This window comes from Hakea prostrata, chromosome 7, assembly GCF_041222555.1.
Source record: "Hakea prostrata isolate BN-2017 chromosome 7, UWA_Hpros_2, whole genome shotgun sequence".
NCBI classification, from domain to species: domain Eukaryota; kingdom Viridiplantae; phylum Streptophyta; class Magnoliopsida; order Proteales; family Proteaceae; genus Hakea; species Hakea prostrata.
In genome coordinates, this window is record NC_142606.1 from 7,466,372 (window position 1) to 7,486,851 (window position 20,480).

Sequence of the window (20,480 nt, forward strand, 5' to 3'; positions counted from 1 at the left end):
AACATATTTGCAATTTGTGTATCTGCAAATGTGTATTATAAAATAATAACAGATCAATGAAGAAAGCTACATCTAAACTCTCTTTTTAGCGTAAAAACCACTGCTAACTCAATGAATTTTCCATGGATTCGGTCCATTGACTATTCTTCAACCCAATTCAAAATCCATGGGTAAAGCTCATTGTGGGCTACAATGAAGGGCCGTGCTTCACAACAGAGTGGAAAGGGTCATTGAGATTTTCAAATAGCTGCCACACCCGCCATTAAAACAGGTTCTGCGCAAATGAACCTCGGCCGGCCCAACTAACATGTGTTTTAACAAATGTAAAAAATCATTCATGTCCCCATTAATGTAAAGCAAGCATGTCATCCCTCTGTAATTGTTTTACCACACAACCACACGTGTGTGGTCAACAAACCTCAAATGTCTTTCTTTCTTTTTTTTTTTTCTTTTTCTTCTTCATATTCATTCTTTCATTTCGTCTCATTCTTCTTGCAGACGCAGAGGTGCAGCGACAAAAATACCCTGCGAGTTTCATCACTGATCCTCATCCTCGGAAACAAAAACACCCTGCGAGTTTGGTGCATCTACACTTCTCTCTCTTCAACTTGAGCAACGCTGTTCTTCCTTCTTTACTCTCCATACTCTTCCATTCCGGTAAGTCCAAAGATGAACAAATATCCAAAATTCGGAGACATATCTGGAGGAAGGTGATGGTTACTGTCTATTTTTATTGTGATTTGTTTTCCTTTTTTTATTAATTATTAATTGCTCTGTCGTCACTTTCCACGATAAGAGCTCGTCAAGCATCATGACAATTCTGCTGGTTAGAGTTTTGCATTTGATAACATGAACACGTTATTCTAAGCCATCTAGATGATGACAGCCACACTCTCCGACAACTGTGAAGTGTGAAGTAGCGTTTTTTTCTTCTTCAAGCATGTTTGTTTAATAACTCAACAAGCTCTTCTCAGTCTCTCCTCTCACTTCCTTTCTCCCCATCACTGTTGCTCTACAGATATGGTAAGTGTTTCAATTTGATTTGAGGATTCGAATGAAAACGAGAAACACCGGTAGCAATTTTCGTTATATTTCGCTAATTCGCTAGAAAATTGCCGAAATCGGCGATTTTTGGAAAATTTCGTTTTCCCCATCATTTCACCATTTACCGAATTTCGCCAAAAGGTTGTTCCTTGGTTCTTGTTGGAGTGGTGAAGATTCCAGTCCAATGGGTGGAAGTTAGTAATTAAGGTTTTTCACCACATCGTCAAAGAGTAAGCTCACAGTATTAATTTAGATCTCTATACTCTCGATCATTGATGGGTGTGTTTCCAATTCATCAATTATGAACACATTTATGTGTAAAATCTTAAGGCATAATTAGACAATAACAATAGATCAATGAAGAAAGGTACACGTAAATTCCCTTTGCTAAAAGGTAAAAACCAGTCGTAATTCAACGAATTTTCCAATGGATTCGGCCCACTGACCATTCTTCTGCCCACCTCAAAATCCATGGGTAAAGCTCATTGTGGGCTACAATGAAGGGCCCGACTTCACATCAGAGTGGAAAGGGTTGTTGAAATTTTCAAATGGCTGTCACACCAGCCACTGAAACAGGTGCTGCAAAAATGAACGTAGTCCGGCCCAATTGACAAGAGTTTTGAGAACCGACTATTAAAATCTGTTGCATAATAAAGCCCACTCAAATATTAGAAGCATGGGCCTATTGTTTAATGCAATTGTGGGCTTTGAATATTGTTTAACATAAAGTCCACACACATATTAGAAGCATGGGTTCACAATTATTTGATTACTAAAGCTCTTCAACTTCACACCCATCTATCGAGTCTAGATCATCACCTTCAATTCTGTGCTCCCCCTACGGCTGTTGACCACAAATTGTAGGGGACTCATAGGATTAGGGTGATGAGTTTTATATATATATTTTAAATATTTTATTAATTTTTTACTTGTGAGCTCCACATAATTTGTGGTTGTAATGCGGGAGAGCGCATAGTGCTCTCGCCAGAGGAAATGATCCACACTCCCATTTATCATGTAGGTCATAGGGGCTCCGAAAGTCTACATTTTAGCACCCACAAAGCCTATTGCACATACCAATAGACTGTGGCTGATTGCCATCTATTCCAAGATTTTTTGTCCGAAGATTTTTTTAGTGATTGATACAAAGATACATCAAGCAATACTCAAAATCTACCACCAAGAGAATAAATTACTCACTTGAATTTTCTTGACGTAGAAATCTTGATGAATTTAAATTAAGATTATTAATTGGGTTATTGAGAATCCATTTGCAACTAGTATTTTAACACTCTGACCGATTCTTAGTTTTGTAATCTCACCATATGCTTAACTGGTTTGATTAAGATTCCTCCACCTCTTATATTGGAGCAAAATGGACTCTCCATCATCACTCTCTATGGGTGATTGGTTTACCTGATCGTTATCTCCAGTTAATGCTTCAAGTCCTCTTGATATTTCCTAGTATGAAACTGCAATCATGGATTCCTAGACTCGGATACATGAGCGTTTTGGTGATAATCCAACAAGAGATAAACGTGCTTTTGTTCCTATCATCAGCATGATTCCTTTCCAAATTCTAACTAAATCTCCGCCACCGCACTATTTTGGGTTCAATCTGAGTAAATTGAGACGTGTTGGTAAATAATTGGTTCTTAATATCTTTGATCATCAGCATCTATGAAAGTCAGAGAAAGGTCTCAATTGCTTGATACGAGAGAATCTTATGTCACAAATACGACTCAGATCCTTGCTGACAAAGACCAATGCCTAATCCATTCAAGCGCACAATTTTACAAACACTTGGTGGGCACCGCCGACTCGCCGCGTTCTGGTAGTTCAAGCAGATACAGACATTTTTTTCACGCGACCAATTTACAAACACCTGGTAGAGGCATAGGTCGATACAGATATTTATTACAATCGAACAATTCAACAAACACCTGGCACGCGCATAGGTCGATAAGCCGCGTTCCGGCTTACGACTGAGTCAGAACCGAGTTTTGTTTTGAGAGCGTTGCAGAAGACTGATTGTGCGGGGCCCACACGGTGACAATAATGACGAGAATATGGAATGAGAAAATCTTTTGGTAAAGTTGACCGGCGAATAAGCTGTTTTTTAGCATATTGGAGTTCGTCTTGATGACTTCAAGTTCAAAATGCTTATTTTGCTACAATCGTCTTCGGGTGGGTCCCACTTCAGTCCACTAAAAGACATCAGCTTTGACGGTCTAATAACCTTCCTAATAGGGAAGATTTAAAAAAGATCCGGCGGCTGATACTGAAGGATCCGGCTTTCCTTTGTCCTCCACCCTTGATTTTCCTTCTAAACCCTAAAACTTTCCCATCCCATTACCATTGTAATGGTATTCTATTTACAAATGATACCTTGAAATTTACCTTTATTACTGTTGATCGTTGGAAGCTCAAGGATCTATAGTTTGACAATGAAGGGCGGAGCTAACAACCTACATTGAAGAGACGGAAGGGCAAGTGCTGATATTTCACACATAGAGAGAGAGAGTTTATTTTTAGGAAAAATTTAAAAATCAGAGGGGAGAGGGGGAGGAGAGCATGCCTTCCTTGGCCGTGTGGAGCTCTGACCCATGTTGATAGTGTGGTCAATTTCCACTCTCTTGTTGGATCTTGTCCTTTTTGGTGCTTAGACAGGATTGCTTCTAAAAATATTATTTTCTATAAAAAAAAAATAACATGAAATAAACGAATGACTTGAAAATTGTATGGCATGGAAGTGGTTTTTCATGGACATCTAATTCAAGCAATAGTCAACCTCACAAGAAAGAACTCTGATTCTGATAGAAAGACAAATATGAACCTAGACGTTTCATGTCTGTTTCTAAATCAAGTTCTTGATAAACACGAACCAATCCAAGAGAATGTGAATAATTCTCTCTTCATGCTTCATTAGGGTCTTAAAAGTATAAAAGAAAAGATCAACAGTCCTTATCAACGACAATAGATGTAGAGCAACAACTTCTGCTGTCCACACTATCAAAACTTCTGTTTGTAGCTGCTGTTCCCATCCAACAGGCTAAAAGTCTAAAACCCATAATAGACAGATACCTACCACAGCAACCAGGAAAATTGTTCTTCCCATCAATGGATGTTTCACTGGAATTCTGTTTTGAGTAACCTTAATTAATCAACTCATTTCAGAGGTGATACCTACTTATGATTTTTTTTCTTCTCTTATAAGTACATTATTTTGGTGGCCTGTATGTGGTCCACACATTCATTAGATGATCCCTGTGAATGGGCATTGCTTGGGATTGAAAGGCAATGCTTCCTGCATGCCATATGCTTCCTGTTCTGAGTCTAATCTCAGAAATAAAATGTGCAGAAGTGGAGATAAATTAATAGAAAACATGAAACCTTTTCCATGTAGAGCTGAAAAAGTTGACAGAAGATAAGGTAAAGACTTAAAAAAGCCTACTTCAGATAATTTTTGCCTATTATATTTTCAACACTGGTTGGTTTATCCAATCACAAGTCTAGATAAAAACAGACCTAAAAGCCACTACAAAGGGAATAATCAATCATCCTATATGTTCATGTAGAGGCACTAAGTTATGGCAAGGAGTACCTTTTTGACTCTATTGTGATCAACTTGAGTTTCTCCCTTGAACTAACTTCTCAGAACTAATCAGATATTTTTTCAGTGCATATATAACATTACCAATTGGTTCAACTTGCAAGGACACAGTCATTCCTTATATCTTCTTTTGAATCTTTCTTTTAATTTAAATAGATAAATATCTGTTCTGTATTGATGTGTAGATCTTAATAATTAATGGATTTGGGATCTCACTTGTTATACTTTCAAGACCCACAAATCTGTTGATACGCGCAGCTGCTCGAAGAAGGATAAGCATTATGAATTTATAATCAAGTTGATGTTGATTATCTGCTTCAAATTGCCTTAGTTGGATTAAATTAATGAGAGATTAGGCACACCAACTTGTGAATGGATGATCAGTAAGTCTCTAGACCAGAGGGAGTCAGTCTTCTTGGGGTTCCCCATGGAAGACAGAAGTAATAACCAAACATTGGACATAAACAGCCAAACATGGACACTTACTACATATAGCTAGGTAGCATCTCCTTATCAACAAGCTCTGGAAGTTGCATTCAACCAAAGTCCCCCAAACAAGCCCAAATGAATTACTGGCAAATCCAGCGAACTGATTTGGATGCTGTCTTGTACGGTACTTGTTAAAGTCTTTAAGTTGAACTGTTGTTAGAGTAAACAACTATGTCAAGAGATTCTGTAACTTCCTTATCAGTGAGCCTTCATTGAGTACTCATCACCAAGTGGTTTCATTTATTCATTTTCCTAGTCATTCCTCCACTTAATTAAATGGTCATAGATCAAAGACAAGTTGATTATTCGGCTAATTCCTCAAACAAACAAGGACGGTTGAAATCCTCCCTTCACGTAAGAAATGATATCTCATAGAACAAACTGAAGTCACTTATTGGAGCTTTTGAGTTTAATCACTCTTTTTAATAGAATAATCTGAACTTTATCTAAAAGTAGTCCAACACTAAGCTAATGTTCTTCTTGTTAATGAATTCCTGATAAGTTCTAAACACTCAATGCTGCACTTTGCTTGGTCGCACGTTTAACAGCTAGAAATAAAATTAAGATTAAATGTCAAATGATTTACTCAAAAAGATATTCAAAGTTCAAAGATACTCAGAATTGATTGGTATACTTCATTAATCAGTCCATGGTCCTAGGGAATTAAAGAAGGAATTAGATGCTGTGAGTCCAGCTACAGATGCTAATGGGTAGTAGTTTAATCATAAAAGATAATAGAACCAAGCTATGAACAGCTTCTGGTACTCTCAGGCTTTAAGTTCGAATGCTCATTTTGATCAAAATAAAGCTTAACACGATCCTTGTTCCATTCATGTTGCTGTCAGTTGCTTTGCGCACCCAATAAAGATGAGATATGAAAGTACAGAGGAACCTATTCCATTTTCAGGAGGAACGGAGGGGAGACCATCACACGTGAGGTGAAAGCTAAATAATTGAAATGCCAAACATATAATAGTGAATTATATATTTAGTGCTCTTGTAAATGCAAATGCTTCTCTATATATACCTTAGATGAATCAAAAGAGAAGCTGCATTCAAGTTTCCTTCTAAACTTCCCTTCATCTGTTCTTTCTCTGTTTAAGAGAAGGCCTCTGTTTTCATTAAAGAAGGGAGAACAGAAATAATGAAGGTGAGGTCTTAATGACATTAGAAGCAATAAGTAGAACTGTCGTTTTGTGTTTTATTACTTTATAGACTTGTCATTTTCTGCTATAGAACTCACCATTTCATGTTTGGTATTCAAAAAGGGTGGGGAGATGGGTTTCTTATTTAGACACTATGGGAGGCGAGATGGGTTTATTATCAAGACACTGTGGGAGCTAGAGAGAGAGAGATCTTTTTGCTTGATTGGTGAATGAAAAAGGTTAAAGGGAGTAGGTCATTGACAACTCTGTTTTGGGTCTTTGGAACACGAGCCTCTGAATTTCTCTGGAGTCTCGTGTGCTATATAAACCCCAGTAGCTCTCCATAAGACACCATTCAATTCAGTTGCTTGCCTCTAAGTCTGAAAAGCTCTGTCTCTCTTACTCTCCCAGCAGCTTTTTCTTTTTCTTCATTTTCTCTTCTGTTGGAACCTTCCTTTGCTATTGTTAGCACTTTCTGAGACAGTTGCCCAAGTCCGAGAATTGTCTTGGGTTTTTATGATCCTTGGGTGTTGTATCAGTGAGATAGAGAAACAAATAGTTAACTGCAGAATTCATCCATTTAATGCTCTTAACTTATCAGTTAAGAAAATAAGAACAGTAATTGCAAACCCGTTTTTCGATAAACTTTAAATTGAAGAAACCAAGCTCATTTTTCCTTTATTGCTATATCTCACGAAAGGTTACTCTGTGTTGGTCTATTTGAAAGATGGGGGAAAACGCTGCCACCAAGAACCATCACCAACAACACCACGAAGTTCTTGATCTCTCCATGGATGTTCTTCCCAAATCTGGCTCCAAGTGTTTTGACGACGATGGGCGTCTGAAGCGAACAGGTAGTTTCGAAGAACTTCAAATTCTTTACTAAAATTTGATGTTTGCATCTACTTAACTAGTTACTGAGATATTGTTTTCCTCTGAAACAGGAAATGTGTGGACTGCTAGTGCCCATATCATAACGGCTGTTATAGGCTCCGGAGTGCTTTCCTTGGCATGGGCCATAGCTCAACTTGGATGGATTGCTGGTCCTACTGTGATGTTCCTCTTTTCCTTTGTGATTTACTATACTTCATCTCTTCTAGCCGACTGTTACAGGTCAGGCGATCCAGATTCTGGAAAGAGAAACTACACTTATATGGAAGCTGTTCAAGCCAATCTTGGTATATAAGCTTGCATCTTTCATGTTCTCAGTATATGGATTTTTTTTTATCTTCTAAAGTCCATCCTTTAATGTTCTTTTTAATTCTTCCTCAGGTGGGTTTAAGGTCAAGATTTGTGGACTAATTCAGTACCTGAACCTTTTCGGTGTCGCTATCGGATATACTATTGCAGCATCTATAAGCATGAAGTGAGTTGAACTGAGACCAAGATTATGTAAATTCTTATTTCTAAAGGCTGTAAAAGAATCTCTGGTTTAATGGTTTTCTGCTTTGTTGGGTTGCTTGTAACAGTGCTATTATGCGGTCAAATTGTTTCCATGAAACCAAAAGAAAGAGCCCATGTCATATGTCAAGCAATCCATACATGATCATGTTCGGAGTTGTAGAGGTTCTCTTCTCCCAAATCCCAGATTTTGATCAGATATGGTGGCTCTCCATTGTCGCAGCTGTTATGTCCTTCACTTACTCCACGATTGGTCTTGGGCTAGGAATCGCCACAGTTGCAGGTTTGAATTTTAAAATCCTTTTTGTTTCTCTCTCTCTTTAAATAATTAAGATTAAAATCGGTCAATCCAAACTGAACCTCTTAGCCAACGCAGAGCTGTTCTAGTGGTTGAAACCAACCCCTCTTAGTGAAGAGGTCGTGGGTTCGACTAGCTGAGGCATATTAATATTCCAATCTCCGGGGTTAATAAAACTCCTTTGTAAAAAAGAAAAAACTAAACTGAAGCTCTTATCTTCCTCTGCAACCAGAGAACGGGAAATTCAAGGGAAGTCTCACCGGAATAAGCGTTGGCACCGTCACAGAGACCCAGAAGATATGGAGAAGCTTCCAAGCACTGGGAGACATCGCCTTCGCTTACTCGTACTCAATCATTCTCATCGAAATACAAGACACAATCAAATCCCCACCTTCCGAAGCCAAGACGATGAAGAAAGCAACCCTTTTAAGCGTTGCAGTAACGACTCTGTTCTACATGCTCTGTGGTTGCATGGGCTATGCAGCATTTGGCGATGCGGCACCTGGAAACCTTCTTACTGGTTTCGGATTCTACAACCCATACTGGCTTCTTGACATTGCTAATGCCGCCATTGTAATCCACCTAATTGGAGCTTACCAGGTTTATTGCCAACCCTTATTCGCATTCATCGAGAAATGGGCAACAGAGAAGTGGCCCAAGAGTAAATTCATCACAAAAGATATCAAAGTACCAATCCCAGGTTTCAAGCCTTACAATTTGAACCTCTTCAGATTGATTTGGAGGACCCTGTTTGTTTTTGCTACCACAATCATTTCAATGCTTCTGCCCTTCTTCAACGACGTAGTTGGAATCCTCGGAGCTTTTGGATTTTGGCCACTCACTGTTTACTTCCCAGTTGAGATGTATATAGCACAAAAACAAATACCAAAATGGAGTCCTAGGTGGGTTTGCCTTCAAGTCCTCAGCTTTGCTTGTCTCGTCATCTCTGTCGCCGCTGCTGCTGGTTCCATTGCAGGTGTTGCTCTTGATCTCAAATTGTATCGACCATTCAAGAATACAGAATAATCTCAAATGGTAACAGTTGTCGCCAGTTCCTCACGTTGAAGAAGCCATCAGAAGTTTGGGAAAACTAAATCCTGTTCGAATCCATCACTACTGTTAATGTTCATAACAGCCTAAACGCGGTGTTGGTGGGGTTGCTTGTAATTTTTAGCTTTTAGTTGCTTTACTTTGTAAGATTCAAACAATGAGAAGAGCAAGAAATCTGTGTTTCATCTGTCCTGCTTTGTTAATTGGGAAATTTTCCGCTCCACACGTGCCATTAAGAAAACATAATTAAGTGCTGATGTAAGTAAGTTAAACCTTTTAAAAGGACAAGAACAAACTTGGGAATAATTAACATTAGGAAGGGTCAAATAATGATTACAAAGTTTATATAACTAATCAAATCATATCATACTCTTATATAAAGAAAATTAAAACTTCAATTCAATTATGGTATGTTTTTTCAATGGACTAAAATATCTCTATGCTACCATCGCCACAACTGCACGAGTTTTGTGTCCGCCTTTGAGGTATGTTGTATGTCTCCTATGAGGCGTGTTGTATGCCCGCCCTATGAGGCGTATTGTATGTCCGCCTATGAGGCGTGTTGTATGTCCGCCCTATGAGGCGTGTTGTATGTATGCCCTTGGGGCGTGTTGTATTTCTTTGCTGTTGTAGTTCTTACCGTCTTTGTTCTAAGGGTTCTTTTGGGCTTGGCCCAACCCTTAGCCTGAATGACCTTATCTATTATATGTACGCCAGTTTGATCACTTTCCGCTCCTTCATTCGGTTCGAACCTTGTGTGTTCATACAGTTGTGTCTGTATCTAAATAAAGTACTGTTTACCAATATATATATATATATATGCTTTTTCAGTGGACTAAAATATCTCTCCTCAAAATAACATACTTTTGCTCATTGAATGTACCTTTTCAAACCATCCCCTTGAAATATCCATTGAATCATAACATAAACGACCCACACCCTAGTCTCCTCCCTTGCTTGAAAACCAATTGTCGCCGCCGTAAAACTCCAAATCCTTTCATAATATGTATAAATAAATCTCTAATGCCGAGTTCAAAATGAATGAAACCCGAAACACAAACAATGAAATGGGAAACAACTAAAGAATGACATTGAAGTTTGTCTATTTCTATGCAACCTACAATTCAGTTTGCATTATTTATTATTATTATTATTTTGAGAAATTGGGGATGGAGATATTTTTGACAAAGGGCTTTTATATAGGGGAGGGGTGGGATATACGCCGCGGTGGACGACAATCCCCCCCGAGAGGTGAGTCTCCCCTCCTCCATTGGCTGGATGGAGATATTATATATGCCTCTAGTAATGATCGAACCCACAACATCTCTACTAAGAAGTGAGATTCTCAACTACTCCACTAATTCTTAATTGTCACTTTACATTACTTGATTACAGGCCAGATATCCTATTATGTGGTTCAATTGTTTATCCGCTTTTTAATTTGTTTACGGTTGTTAACGTCTTTACAATACAATGTTTTTTTCAGAAACGACCAAGGTTGTCTTGTATCTTTAGGTTTCCTTTGTCTTAAATTCAAATATTCAGATTTTTTTTTTGGGTAGCACAAATATTCAGAATTAAATTCATAAACTCATTTTAATAAAAGTATCTGAAAAACAAAAACACGAAATGGATAAGATTAGGAGGAGAGGAAGAGTATTTCCTCCGTTTCAGGTGTACTCTGTTTCTTCTTCCTTTAAACTGAAAAAAATTTCTCCCCTTTTTTAGCTCTTTATTCCCAAGCCCCTTCTCTAACTAGCCCGCCACTCTCTTTCTCTGAGAGTTTGATTCCTAAGCCGGAAGCAATGGAAAATCAGAAAACTGTTGTAACATGAATTTAGATGACTAGCAGTCCGCCGGAATTTGCCAGTTTTATGGAATTTTGGTTAATCTTTGGAATTGTAATCTGCAAATTTGAATTTACTGCCTCTCAGGCAGGGCCGTTAAGTGAACGCTGGTCCAGATTTGATTTGGACGAGAGAGATCCCGTCGGCGGTGAAGCTGGTGGTGAAGATTCTCAAGCAATTGTTGTTTTCAGGGCTGGTGATCGAGAAGGTTTCGTTTGTTGGAACAGGTGATTATGTAGTAGGAAGGGTGTCGAGGTGACGAAACCCAGAAGAGATAGGTTAGTGTTGAGATGGTTGCATGTTGAGGACGCACAGAGATTGTAATAGAAAGATTATCAATTTCTTTTGTTTCTTATTTCTTAAGCTAGAATTTTTTAAGATTGCTGAGCACAATCCTGAGACCAAAATCAAAGGTATGAAAACCACCGAACAAATTCCCTTTTCTGGGATAGAAACCACCACCAATCAGATTTGCAACACAGCAGTACGTTAGACAGAGCATCACATTTTAAGAGCCTAAGACTTCAGTTCTTCAATTTTGACCCAATTCTAGTTCCCAGTTCCAGTTATAGTATGCTGTTACACTTTGAGTTTGAGCATGGTCTTCACCAGTTAATTAAATTTTCAGCTTTAGAGAGAAGTATTTCACCTCCCATGTTCCATCTTTGGTTGGTTGTTGGGAAGGGACCAATTCAACAGTGTGATCAGTGACAGATAAGAGAGCCAATCAATTTCTTTGCTCCATCTTATTTTCCTATTCCAGCCGTTGTTCACCAAAGACAGAAGCTGTATAGATTAGGAACCTCAAGAAATTTCACAAGCCATTAAATTTGCTGATAAAAGTTACCATATACCCAATTCATTTTCAGAAAACATGTACCTTGAAATTAGGAACCTTATTTGTGAACCTTGATTTCAGTTTAATTTAGCATGACCCATGTAAACCTTCGTTATAACAAGTCTGGATTTCTTATGTATTCTTGAGTTCAACTATTGAAGATTTCATCACGTAACAGCAGGTGGAGCCGTGGAGGCCATTCTTTGTTGCTGAAGTAGTTAACCGAGCACAAATACTTGTGCAAGTACATCTATTGCTGCATCACTGACGACGCCAATGGCCTTTCTTGGTCAGAATGACCAACAGTGAAATTACACAGACGAAATGTGTGGCTGTCATTGTTGGTGCATACAAGTGAAGAAATGTCATTACAATTTATGAAGATGATACTTATGAAAGCAATTCAGGAATGGTAATGCTTGTCTTTAAAGGTCTTCAAGATGTTAGCTCTTGGATTGAGCTGAGCACGAATGATTTTCCCACCGTATGATGGTTTCTCATCATTATACGGCATTTTTCATATTACAAAGGAATGGGTTCTTTCGTATCGAAATTATACTGTGTTTAAACAGTTTTCTTGCACCAATTTTCTTAGTAAAACAATATTGTACCATATGAATTAAATACGGTTTCGATTTTTGGTATTCAAATTTGGTACGATATCAAATTATCGATACCGTACCAATTGACACCCTTACTTGCATCAAGGGCAAGTAGGCAAAGTGGGGGATAATCAATTCGGATTCCGACAAGAGTACTAATGTTTTTTTCACCACACATTTTGTTTGGGCCTACCTGGGATGCATTATGAGTTTTACTTTTAACTTATTTTACCATACTAAAAGGTGGAAGTCTATATTAAAATATAGGCAAATTAATAAGAAGACAAAAATATAGATAACACAATTATAGGTAAATTATTCAAAATATACTAAAATAAAACATGGGAAAATTGTAAGATTACATTTGTTGCTATTTAAAACTTCAAAAAATCTTGAAAAAAAGAATGCAGGGAATAAATTATAAATGTGAAGTCTATTAGTCAAATATAGAGAAAACATTCAATTTTCATAAATTAAGTAGAAAAAAAAATTCGATAGTTATAATTAGATTGATGAAGTCAGTGGTTGAAATTCTAAATGCCCAACTAAATGATCCTCTTGAGATTCCACTAAACATAATGTCTATGACTTTTTCCAAGCACATTTGAGCCTTGGAAAAGCCATATATTCTACCAGAAGTTGAAAAACTTGCTAAATCAGAGGGAAAAGAACCCGAGCAAGAGCCATACTAAATAGTAAATGAGAAGGACAAGTCAAGCACACTCTGATTCCAAGATGATCACCCTGACGACTGAATGCCACCAGTCATCGGCCATGATCGACAATGGCGAATTTGTGGGAAGAACGGATTGAGCACTGCAGAATATTTAAACCAGGGACCGGCAACATAAGCATGAATGGTTTAAGCATGAATGGTTGAGATACATTGTCAAACACATGTTGCTCCGTGGTAGCGGCTATTGGATGGCTGCCACATTAGGCGCTGCAGAAGGTTAAAACCAAATGAGGCCAAATAGTGTATTTCACAAAAAAAATATATATTTATAATAAATAAATAAATAAAATTCAAGGGAAAAATAAAAAAATATATTAAAAAAATCTTCTATAAAAATCGAGGGACTCCTTCATTCAAAGGGGTCCAAAGAGACTATATTTCCATCCACAAGATTCCAAATTACCAGATCAATCAATAAGTACCCATGTAGTTCACTGAATTTTTTTTTTTCTTCAAAATTATGTCTTGAAATTTAATTTATAATAATTTTCACATTAAGCTGAATCCTGTGGTGGTAACATGAGTTTGCAAAAGACAAGCTATGGTTAGAGAAAAGCAAGCAAATTACGTTAAAGCAGAAATTTAAAGTGCCCATGTTCTTATGAGCATGGAATAAAGAACGCTTGAGAAAGTAATGGAGGGCACAAGAGCAAGGAATCAAAAAAGAAATGACAGCAGATATCGTGAAAAGCAATATTTGTTTTCTGGGTAGAACGGGAAAAGCAATATAGCATCTATGAATATGATCGAGGAATGAGGAACAGAAATGGGGAGCTCAATAAGAAAGGTACGAAGGGCACAAGGACAGGGAACCAAAAAGAAAAAAAGATCGACCAGATTTGGGGAAAGTAACAGAGCTCCTTTGATTTAGACCAGGTAATGAAGAAAAGAAAAGAAACAGAGAACTCAAAGAGAAAGCAATGGAGGGTTCCAATGTTCGATGGGAAGGAATATAGGAAAAGAATTAATGGTAAACTCCCTAAGAAAGCAATGGAGGGTGCAATGTAATGAAAAAAGTAAAAGGAATTAATGGTGAACTCGATGAGAAAGCAATGGAGGATTCCATGGCAAGGAACAGAGCAAAGAAATTAATGGTGGGTCCATCATGTCTCATGAATCATGATGCATGATGAAAGTTTGTAAGACCGAAAGAAAAACAGAGCCTTGGAGAAGATCGAGAAGGAATTTCCTATCCAAATGCTGTTGCTTGATATCAAAATGAAAGAGAACCTATAACTATATGGATTCTCAAGACATACTATCCCAAAGTACCATTTGCATTTGAGTGAGCGAAACAATGGCTGTGAACATCCTTTCTATTGCGGCAAAATTAGCCTTGGATGAGGCTGATTTCCTCTGGGGAGTGCAGGATCAGGTCAAATTGGTAAGCAACAAGATCAATTTGATGAGATCCGCACTTCTAGATGCCAGTGAGAAGCGCCGAAATACAAGAGAGGTGGAAGAATGGTTGAATCAGGTTAGAGATGTTGTTATGGATGTTGAGGACGTGATCGACTTATTCATCTACGGAGAAAAGCGACGACGGCAGAGAAACATCAGAACCAGGTACATCTGCTACCCCATTTCATTATTTAATCTTCACAGACTGGGGAAAAAGATTGAAAATTTCAACAAAGAGATTGAGCAGCTTTCAGCTGCAAGATCAACATTGGGCCTTGCAACTTTAGAGGTAGGGCAAAGTTCAAATGAAGCAGCCGGACTGCTGTCGCCTTTTCGTCGGAGAGATGAACAAGACCTCCCATTTCGCGAGAGGGATTCTGTCGAAGAGTTCTCTGTCATCGGGTTGGAAAAGGAAGAGAAAGAAGTGGTAAACAAATTGCTGACACCCAAAGAGTCTGCACGGCCATCTCCTACTGTCGTTTCGATAGTGGGAATGGGTGGTAGCGGTAAAACCACCCTCGCTAGAAAAGTCTACAAAAATAAGGATGTTTCCCAACATTTTCAGACTCGTGCCTGGGTTTCTGTCTCTCAGCAGTGCATTGTGAAAGATATTCTCCACATCATTCTAGAGCAGATCAAGCCCCTTACAGCAGAGGAGAAGCAGCAGAAGCTAAATGAAGGTTTGTTGATCGAGAGGCTTTCTGGTGTTTTGAGAGAAACAACTTACCTTATTGTATTCGATGACTTGTGGAGTACCCGACACTGGAACAAGTTGAAACAAGCACTTCCAGTTCAAGAAGGCGGCTACCAAAGCAGCAGCAGGGTGTTGGTTACCACTCGAAATGAAGACGTAGCTATGCATGCAGACCCCTCCACAGATATCCATCGACAGCACCTATTGACAGAGGAGGAGAGTTGGAAGCTTTTCCTATCAAAGGTGATGATGGAACCTCATGATTATCTAGCAGGGCTGGAGGATCTGGGACGGAAAATTGTGAAAAAGTGTGGTGGGTTACCACTGGCAATCGTAGTATTAGGTGGTCTTTTATCCACAAAACCAAAATCACACGCGGCCTGGTCCAAGGTTCTTGCCAGTGTAAATTGGGAGCTAGATCACAATGAAACAGCTGGGATGAGTTGCAAACAAGTGTTGGGTCTTAGTTACTCCGATTTACCCTATCAGTTGAAGCCTTGTTTCCTCTATGTAGGTCTTTTCCCAGAAGACCATGAGATGGAGTGTTCTAGGTTATTACGGTTATGGGTTGCAGAAGGTTTCATACAACCCAGAGATCAATTGACGATGGAAGATGTAGCCGAGGACTACATGGAGGAGCTCATTAGAAGAAGCATGATTCAAGCGACGGTTCCAAGTTACGATGGGCGTGCTACATTCTGCCATGTCCATGATCTTGTCCGAGATCTAGCAATTTCGGAAGGTAAACAAGACAGATTTCTTGATCTTTTTATTGGCAGAGAGCATTACGAGGGTTTCATCCCCAAATAAATCTCGTCGGCTTTCCATCATCAATGAAGCTAACCGTCATGAAGCAGCAGGTACGCATGGTCATGGTGGCTCAATTACTAGTAATAACAGTAATAGTGATGCGCAAGACCAAGTTGCTACACAAATTAATCATCTCCGTTCCTTATTGTGGTTCTCCAATCCCGACGCAAATCTCGAGAGAAATATATGGACGAAATTGAGACTTCTTAGAGTCTTAGATCTAGAGGGTATAGACAAAGCACCTGCCGGTATGTTGCTGATGCACATAGTTGGAAAACTCGTCCTCCTCAAGTACTTGAGCCTACGCAAAACTCTGATAGGACGACTTCCATCTTCCATGGTAGACCTACAAAATCTTCAAACGCTTGATTTACGTGGCACTAATCTTAGACATTTGCCTAGGAAGATAATGGAACTGCAACAGCTAAGAAATCTTTGCATCGTTACTTCATTAGTTTTGGTCATGCCTTTGGGAGCTTGGATATTTATCCTATCATAACCTTATGGACATTATGGACCTGCAGATACTAATGCTACATCAGGGCAATTGGATTGGTAAGCTCCATAGATTGACTAATCTGAGAGAACTATCCATTGTGTTGGCTCCTTTTGAAGGTTTATTATCTATGTACACCGAGTCATTGTTAAATACCATCCCCAAATTGAACCGCCTTCGTAGCCTCAGATTTGTGCGTTTGTGGTCCACTGAAACGGACAATGAAGTTTTCATCCCACAATCCTCCCTGTTTCATTTACAAGCCACACGGAGCTCTATCATATGGCTTTAACGAGTGTAATTGGAATCCGAGATTTCCCCCCAAATCTCACCTCCTTGCTACTGAGATTCCAAAGCGGACAAGAGATGATAACCGAACTGATGGCAAAGCTAGCGAAGCTACGCAGTCTGAGGTGCCTCATCTTGCATCAAGCAGCTTTGGGATCCAAAATTATTTTCTCCCCAACAAATGATGGGTTTCATCAACTTGAGGAATTGATGTTGATTGGATTACATGACTTAGAGGAATTCACAGTGCAGGAAGGAGCACTCCCCAACCTCAGGGTCTTAAAGATCGTACAATGTTACCAACTAAAGAGGCTCCCACCAGGGTTGAAACAATTGATTACTCTCCAGGAATTAATCTTGTCAGGTATCTCAGAAGAGCTTGAATGCCGACTCCAAAGAGACATAGGAGAAGATTGGGATATCATCAAAACATATTCCCTTCCTTGACACAAAATCAGGCATCGGTGTCCCTCATCTACTGGGGCTTTGGTCTGGATCTGTACGATTAGCAAATGGAATTAATGTGAAAGGGTTGGCCATGCTGCTTTTGCTTTTTGTCAATTGGATTTTTGGTGTGTTCTTAAAGGTATATTTAAGCTGACTGCTCTTTGTGATTGTGAACCATACAGCTCCATTGGCCACCCTTCTTTGGTTGAATCCTGTATTCGCTTATAGGACACAGAGAACATGAGTAGCTAGCCAACCCTTGTAGCTATCTTTTGTCTTCTTATTCTTTTTCTTTCTCCTCAGATCCCTCGGACTTTGCCTGTGCAGAATTTCAAGTGTTTGATACCAACCGGCAATGAAATAAGAAAAAAATATACTTTTTTTTTTTTGGTAAAGATTTTTAAGGCCCGACATAGACAAAAATCCCACTCCGTTCTTTAAAAAGCCATTAGCAAATCCACATACGAAGATATGCAACGGGAACTATAAAATGGATTCCAAAATCCCAAAGGAATTTTTTATATTTAATTATACCATGATAATTCATCAAAAATGGTGGAACTTGGAAGGTTATACAGATCTAAATTCATCTTTGTCGAGTTGATTTTGATGTTACATGTATAACACTAAACTTGTTGATATTCATTCAATTAATCAGGTACTCACCCAAACAGGGAGGGGAAACAAAAAAGAAAGAAGAAAGAAATAAAGAAAGAATTAACACTGGGACTCTTAGGGCGTTTGATAACGTTCTTAAAAAACGTTTCTGGCGTTCTTCTGTTTTTTGGGAACGGAAGAACGGGTTAGAGGCGTTTGATAAAACAGTTCGTTCTTTTGTTCTTTAAGAACGGACCAGTCAGAAAAGTGTTCTAAAGAACGCTTTTTGCAGAACATAAAAAATATGTTTTTACCAAAGAACATAAACGGAAGTGATAAAATTGGTTTAAATTGAAGCCTTAGAACAAGTTTATCAAACACCAACTTATTTTTCAACCCAAAAAAAAAACACTAACATATTATATTTAGTGTTTTAAAAATATTTTCAGAACGGATTTATCAAACGCCCATTTTCAAGTAAAGAACAGTCTTTTAGCATAGAAACATTAAAAAACGGTTTTGCATAAGAACTGGTTTCTCAGAACGGAAACGTTACCAAACGCATACTTACTCAATGACAGCCGATGCAATATTCCAAGGACATCAAAACGTTCCACTTACCAGCCAATACAACTAGGAGATTCAAGCCCGTAAATTTTGCATGAGAACATCGTCTATTTACAGTAAAAAAAAACAATTGACTATTTTCGGGCGACTAGGTTGTTTAAGGAAGGAAACCTGTTACCCAATGATATAAAGAAATACCAAGAAAATGCATGATCGTCGTCGAAAGAAGCAGCAACTCCACTATATCTCTCATGCATTATTACTCCAAAGGAAAAAAGAACAAGCAGAGAAGTTAGGATGGAGTAGGATTGACCCTATCATGTTTCATTCTTCTAGTGCTTGACATGACCTCACACATAAAGGAAAATGCCCTTTAAAGTTCAAGTCTGAATGGCTGACAAATATAGCCAATTTTTGAATTTAGACATGGTCATTATCAATCACATTATATGCTTTTCCTTACACCTAATTAAGTTACACCAAATTATGAATGGTCAACTTAACAAATCAACAATGGCACTACAAAAATATATTCAGCGGTGAAATACTGATTTAATTAATTATATAAACTACAGAGGTTTCAAATAAAAAGAACCTTAAGAAGGTCAAATACTTTCTCTATCTGCAATATTGTATTTCAAATTTGAATTTCCTGCCTCTCAGGAAATAGCAATTACTAAGGGAGGTACTGATAATTGACACATGAGAAGAGGGCTAGAGAGATCTCTTTTGAAAATTTCAAAAAAATAGGAGAAGGGAGGGGGAACCCCTATTGAGCTCTGTCATTGACTTCTTCCTCACTTAATTGTATATCCTCATAAAGTTTTGGAGATGATAGGACTTAGGAATACAAGTTTGGCCCCTTTTTTTTTTTGTAGGAAGGGACTTTATTAAGCCAGGGGATTGGTATATTAATATGCTCTCAGCGAGAGTTGAAATCACGACCTCTTCACTAAGAGGTGTTGGTTTCAACCACTAAAACAACTTTGCCTTGGTAGTTATTTTTAGTTCCCTAAAAAATTTGATATCTTCCATTTGCTTTTAATGTGGTATTTCAAAAAACTTAATGAGTGACAAATAGTTATGTTTGTAATTAAAATATCATTTTATTTTTTCTTTAATTATTACCATTGATTTAGTTGTTAACAAGGTTTTGAATAAGAATTTTTTTTGTTGAATAAGGATATTAATTTATCGAACAATTGTGAATGAAAACAGACATTGTCATTCATAGAACCAAGGATAGGACCAATCAGAGCTAGAGACATGGCCGATGAAAGCCAATTAAGGCCCATTAGGGACAATCAGGGACAATGCCAGAGACGAGACCAATCAAGGCTAGGGACAAGTTGTCAACTTGTCCCGACTTGGCCCAATTAAGGATAATTAGGGCGGGAATGGGTTTGGCTTGACTTTATAAGGCTGAGGATCAAAAACAATAATCATTGGCTCTGAATTAGAGCCAAGCCAGAAATTGACTTAGATTAAATATATAAGGTTGGGCTTGTAATTGCAAAAATCCCGCCCAACCCAGCCCAATTGCAACCTTATGCGGTGGGGGTTTAGCTGATAAATTGAATAACTCAGGGTAACATTAACGTTAAAGGATAATTGAGCAGGATTGAAAACTGAGTGGGAAGACCGAATAGTAAAAGTCGGAACGGAGACTGCGCTGCAGCTGAAAAGATTGTTGTATTGGACCAAAGAAAAAATAAAATTTGTTGTAGCCAACGAAGAAGGAGAGAGAGATCCTCTCGGCGGTGAGTTGGTGGTGAAGATTGTTTAGGAGTTGTTGTTTTCAAGGCTAGTGATCCAGAAGGTTTCATTTGCTGGAACAGGTGAGTATGTAGTAGGAAGGGTGTCAAGGTTGACAAAACCCAGAAGAGATAGGTTGAATATTGGGGGTGGGGCCCAATAATGAATTAGGATAATAACTACATATATTATATGGGACTCACTATAGTCTCATCTTTTACTTACATACAACTTACATTAAAAATATAAGTATATTAATAAGAAGACTAAAATATAGATAAATTATTATGATAAATTATTAAAAATCTATAAAAATAAAGCATATGAGCTAAAATTGTACGATTTGTTACTATTTAAAACTT

The 20,480-nt window shown here is 38.2% G+C and overlaps 1 protein-coding gene and 1 pseudogene across 1 annotated transcript; both read left to right on the top strand.

Annotated features, from left to right (window-relative positions):
- Positions 1-6,205: 6,205 nt before the first annotated feature.
- LOC149009376 (amino acid permease 3-like) lies at positions 6,206-9,244 on the top strand. Its single transcript, XM_089161058.1, has 6 exons — positions 6,206-6,296; positions 7,019-7,145; positions 7,236-7,469; positions 7,564-7,657; positions 7,761-7,975; positions 8,223-9,244. The coding sequence occupies exons 1-6, from the start codon at positions 6,291-6,293 to the stop codon at positions 9,014-9,016; spliced, it is 1,470 nt and encodes a 489-aa protein (XP_089017184.1). The 5' UTR covers positions 6,206-6,290; the 3' UTR covers positions 9,017-9,244.
- Positions 9,245-14,179: 4,935 nt separating this feature from the next.
- On the top strand, positions 14,180-17,353 carry LOC149009377 (putative disease resistance protein At1g50180; annotated as a pseudogene).
- Positions 17,354-20,480: the final 3,127 nt, after the last annotated feature.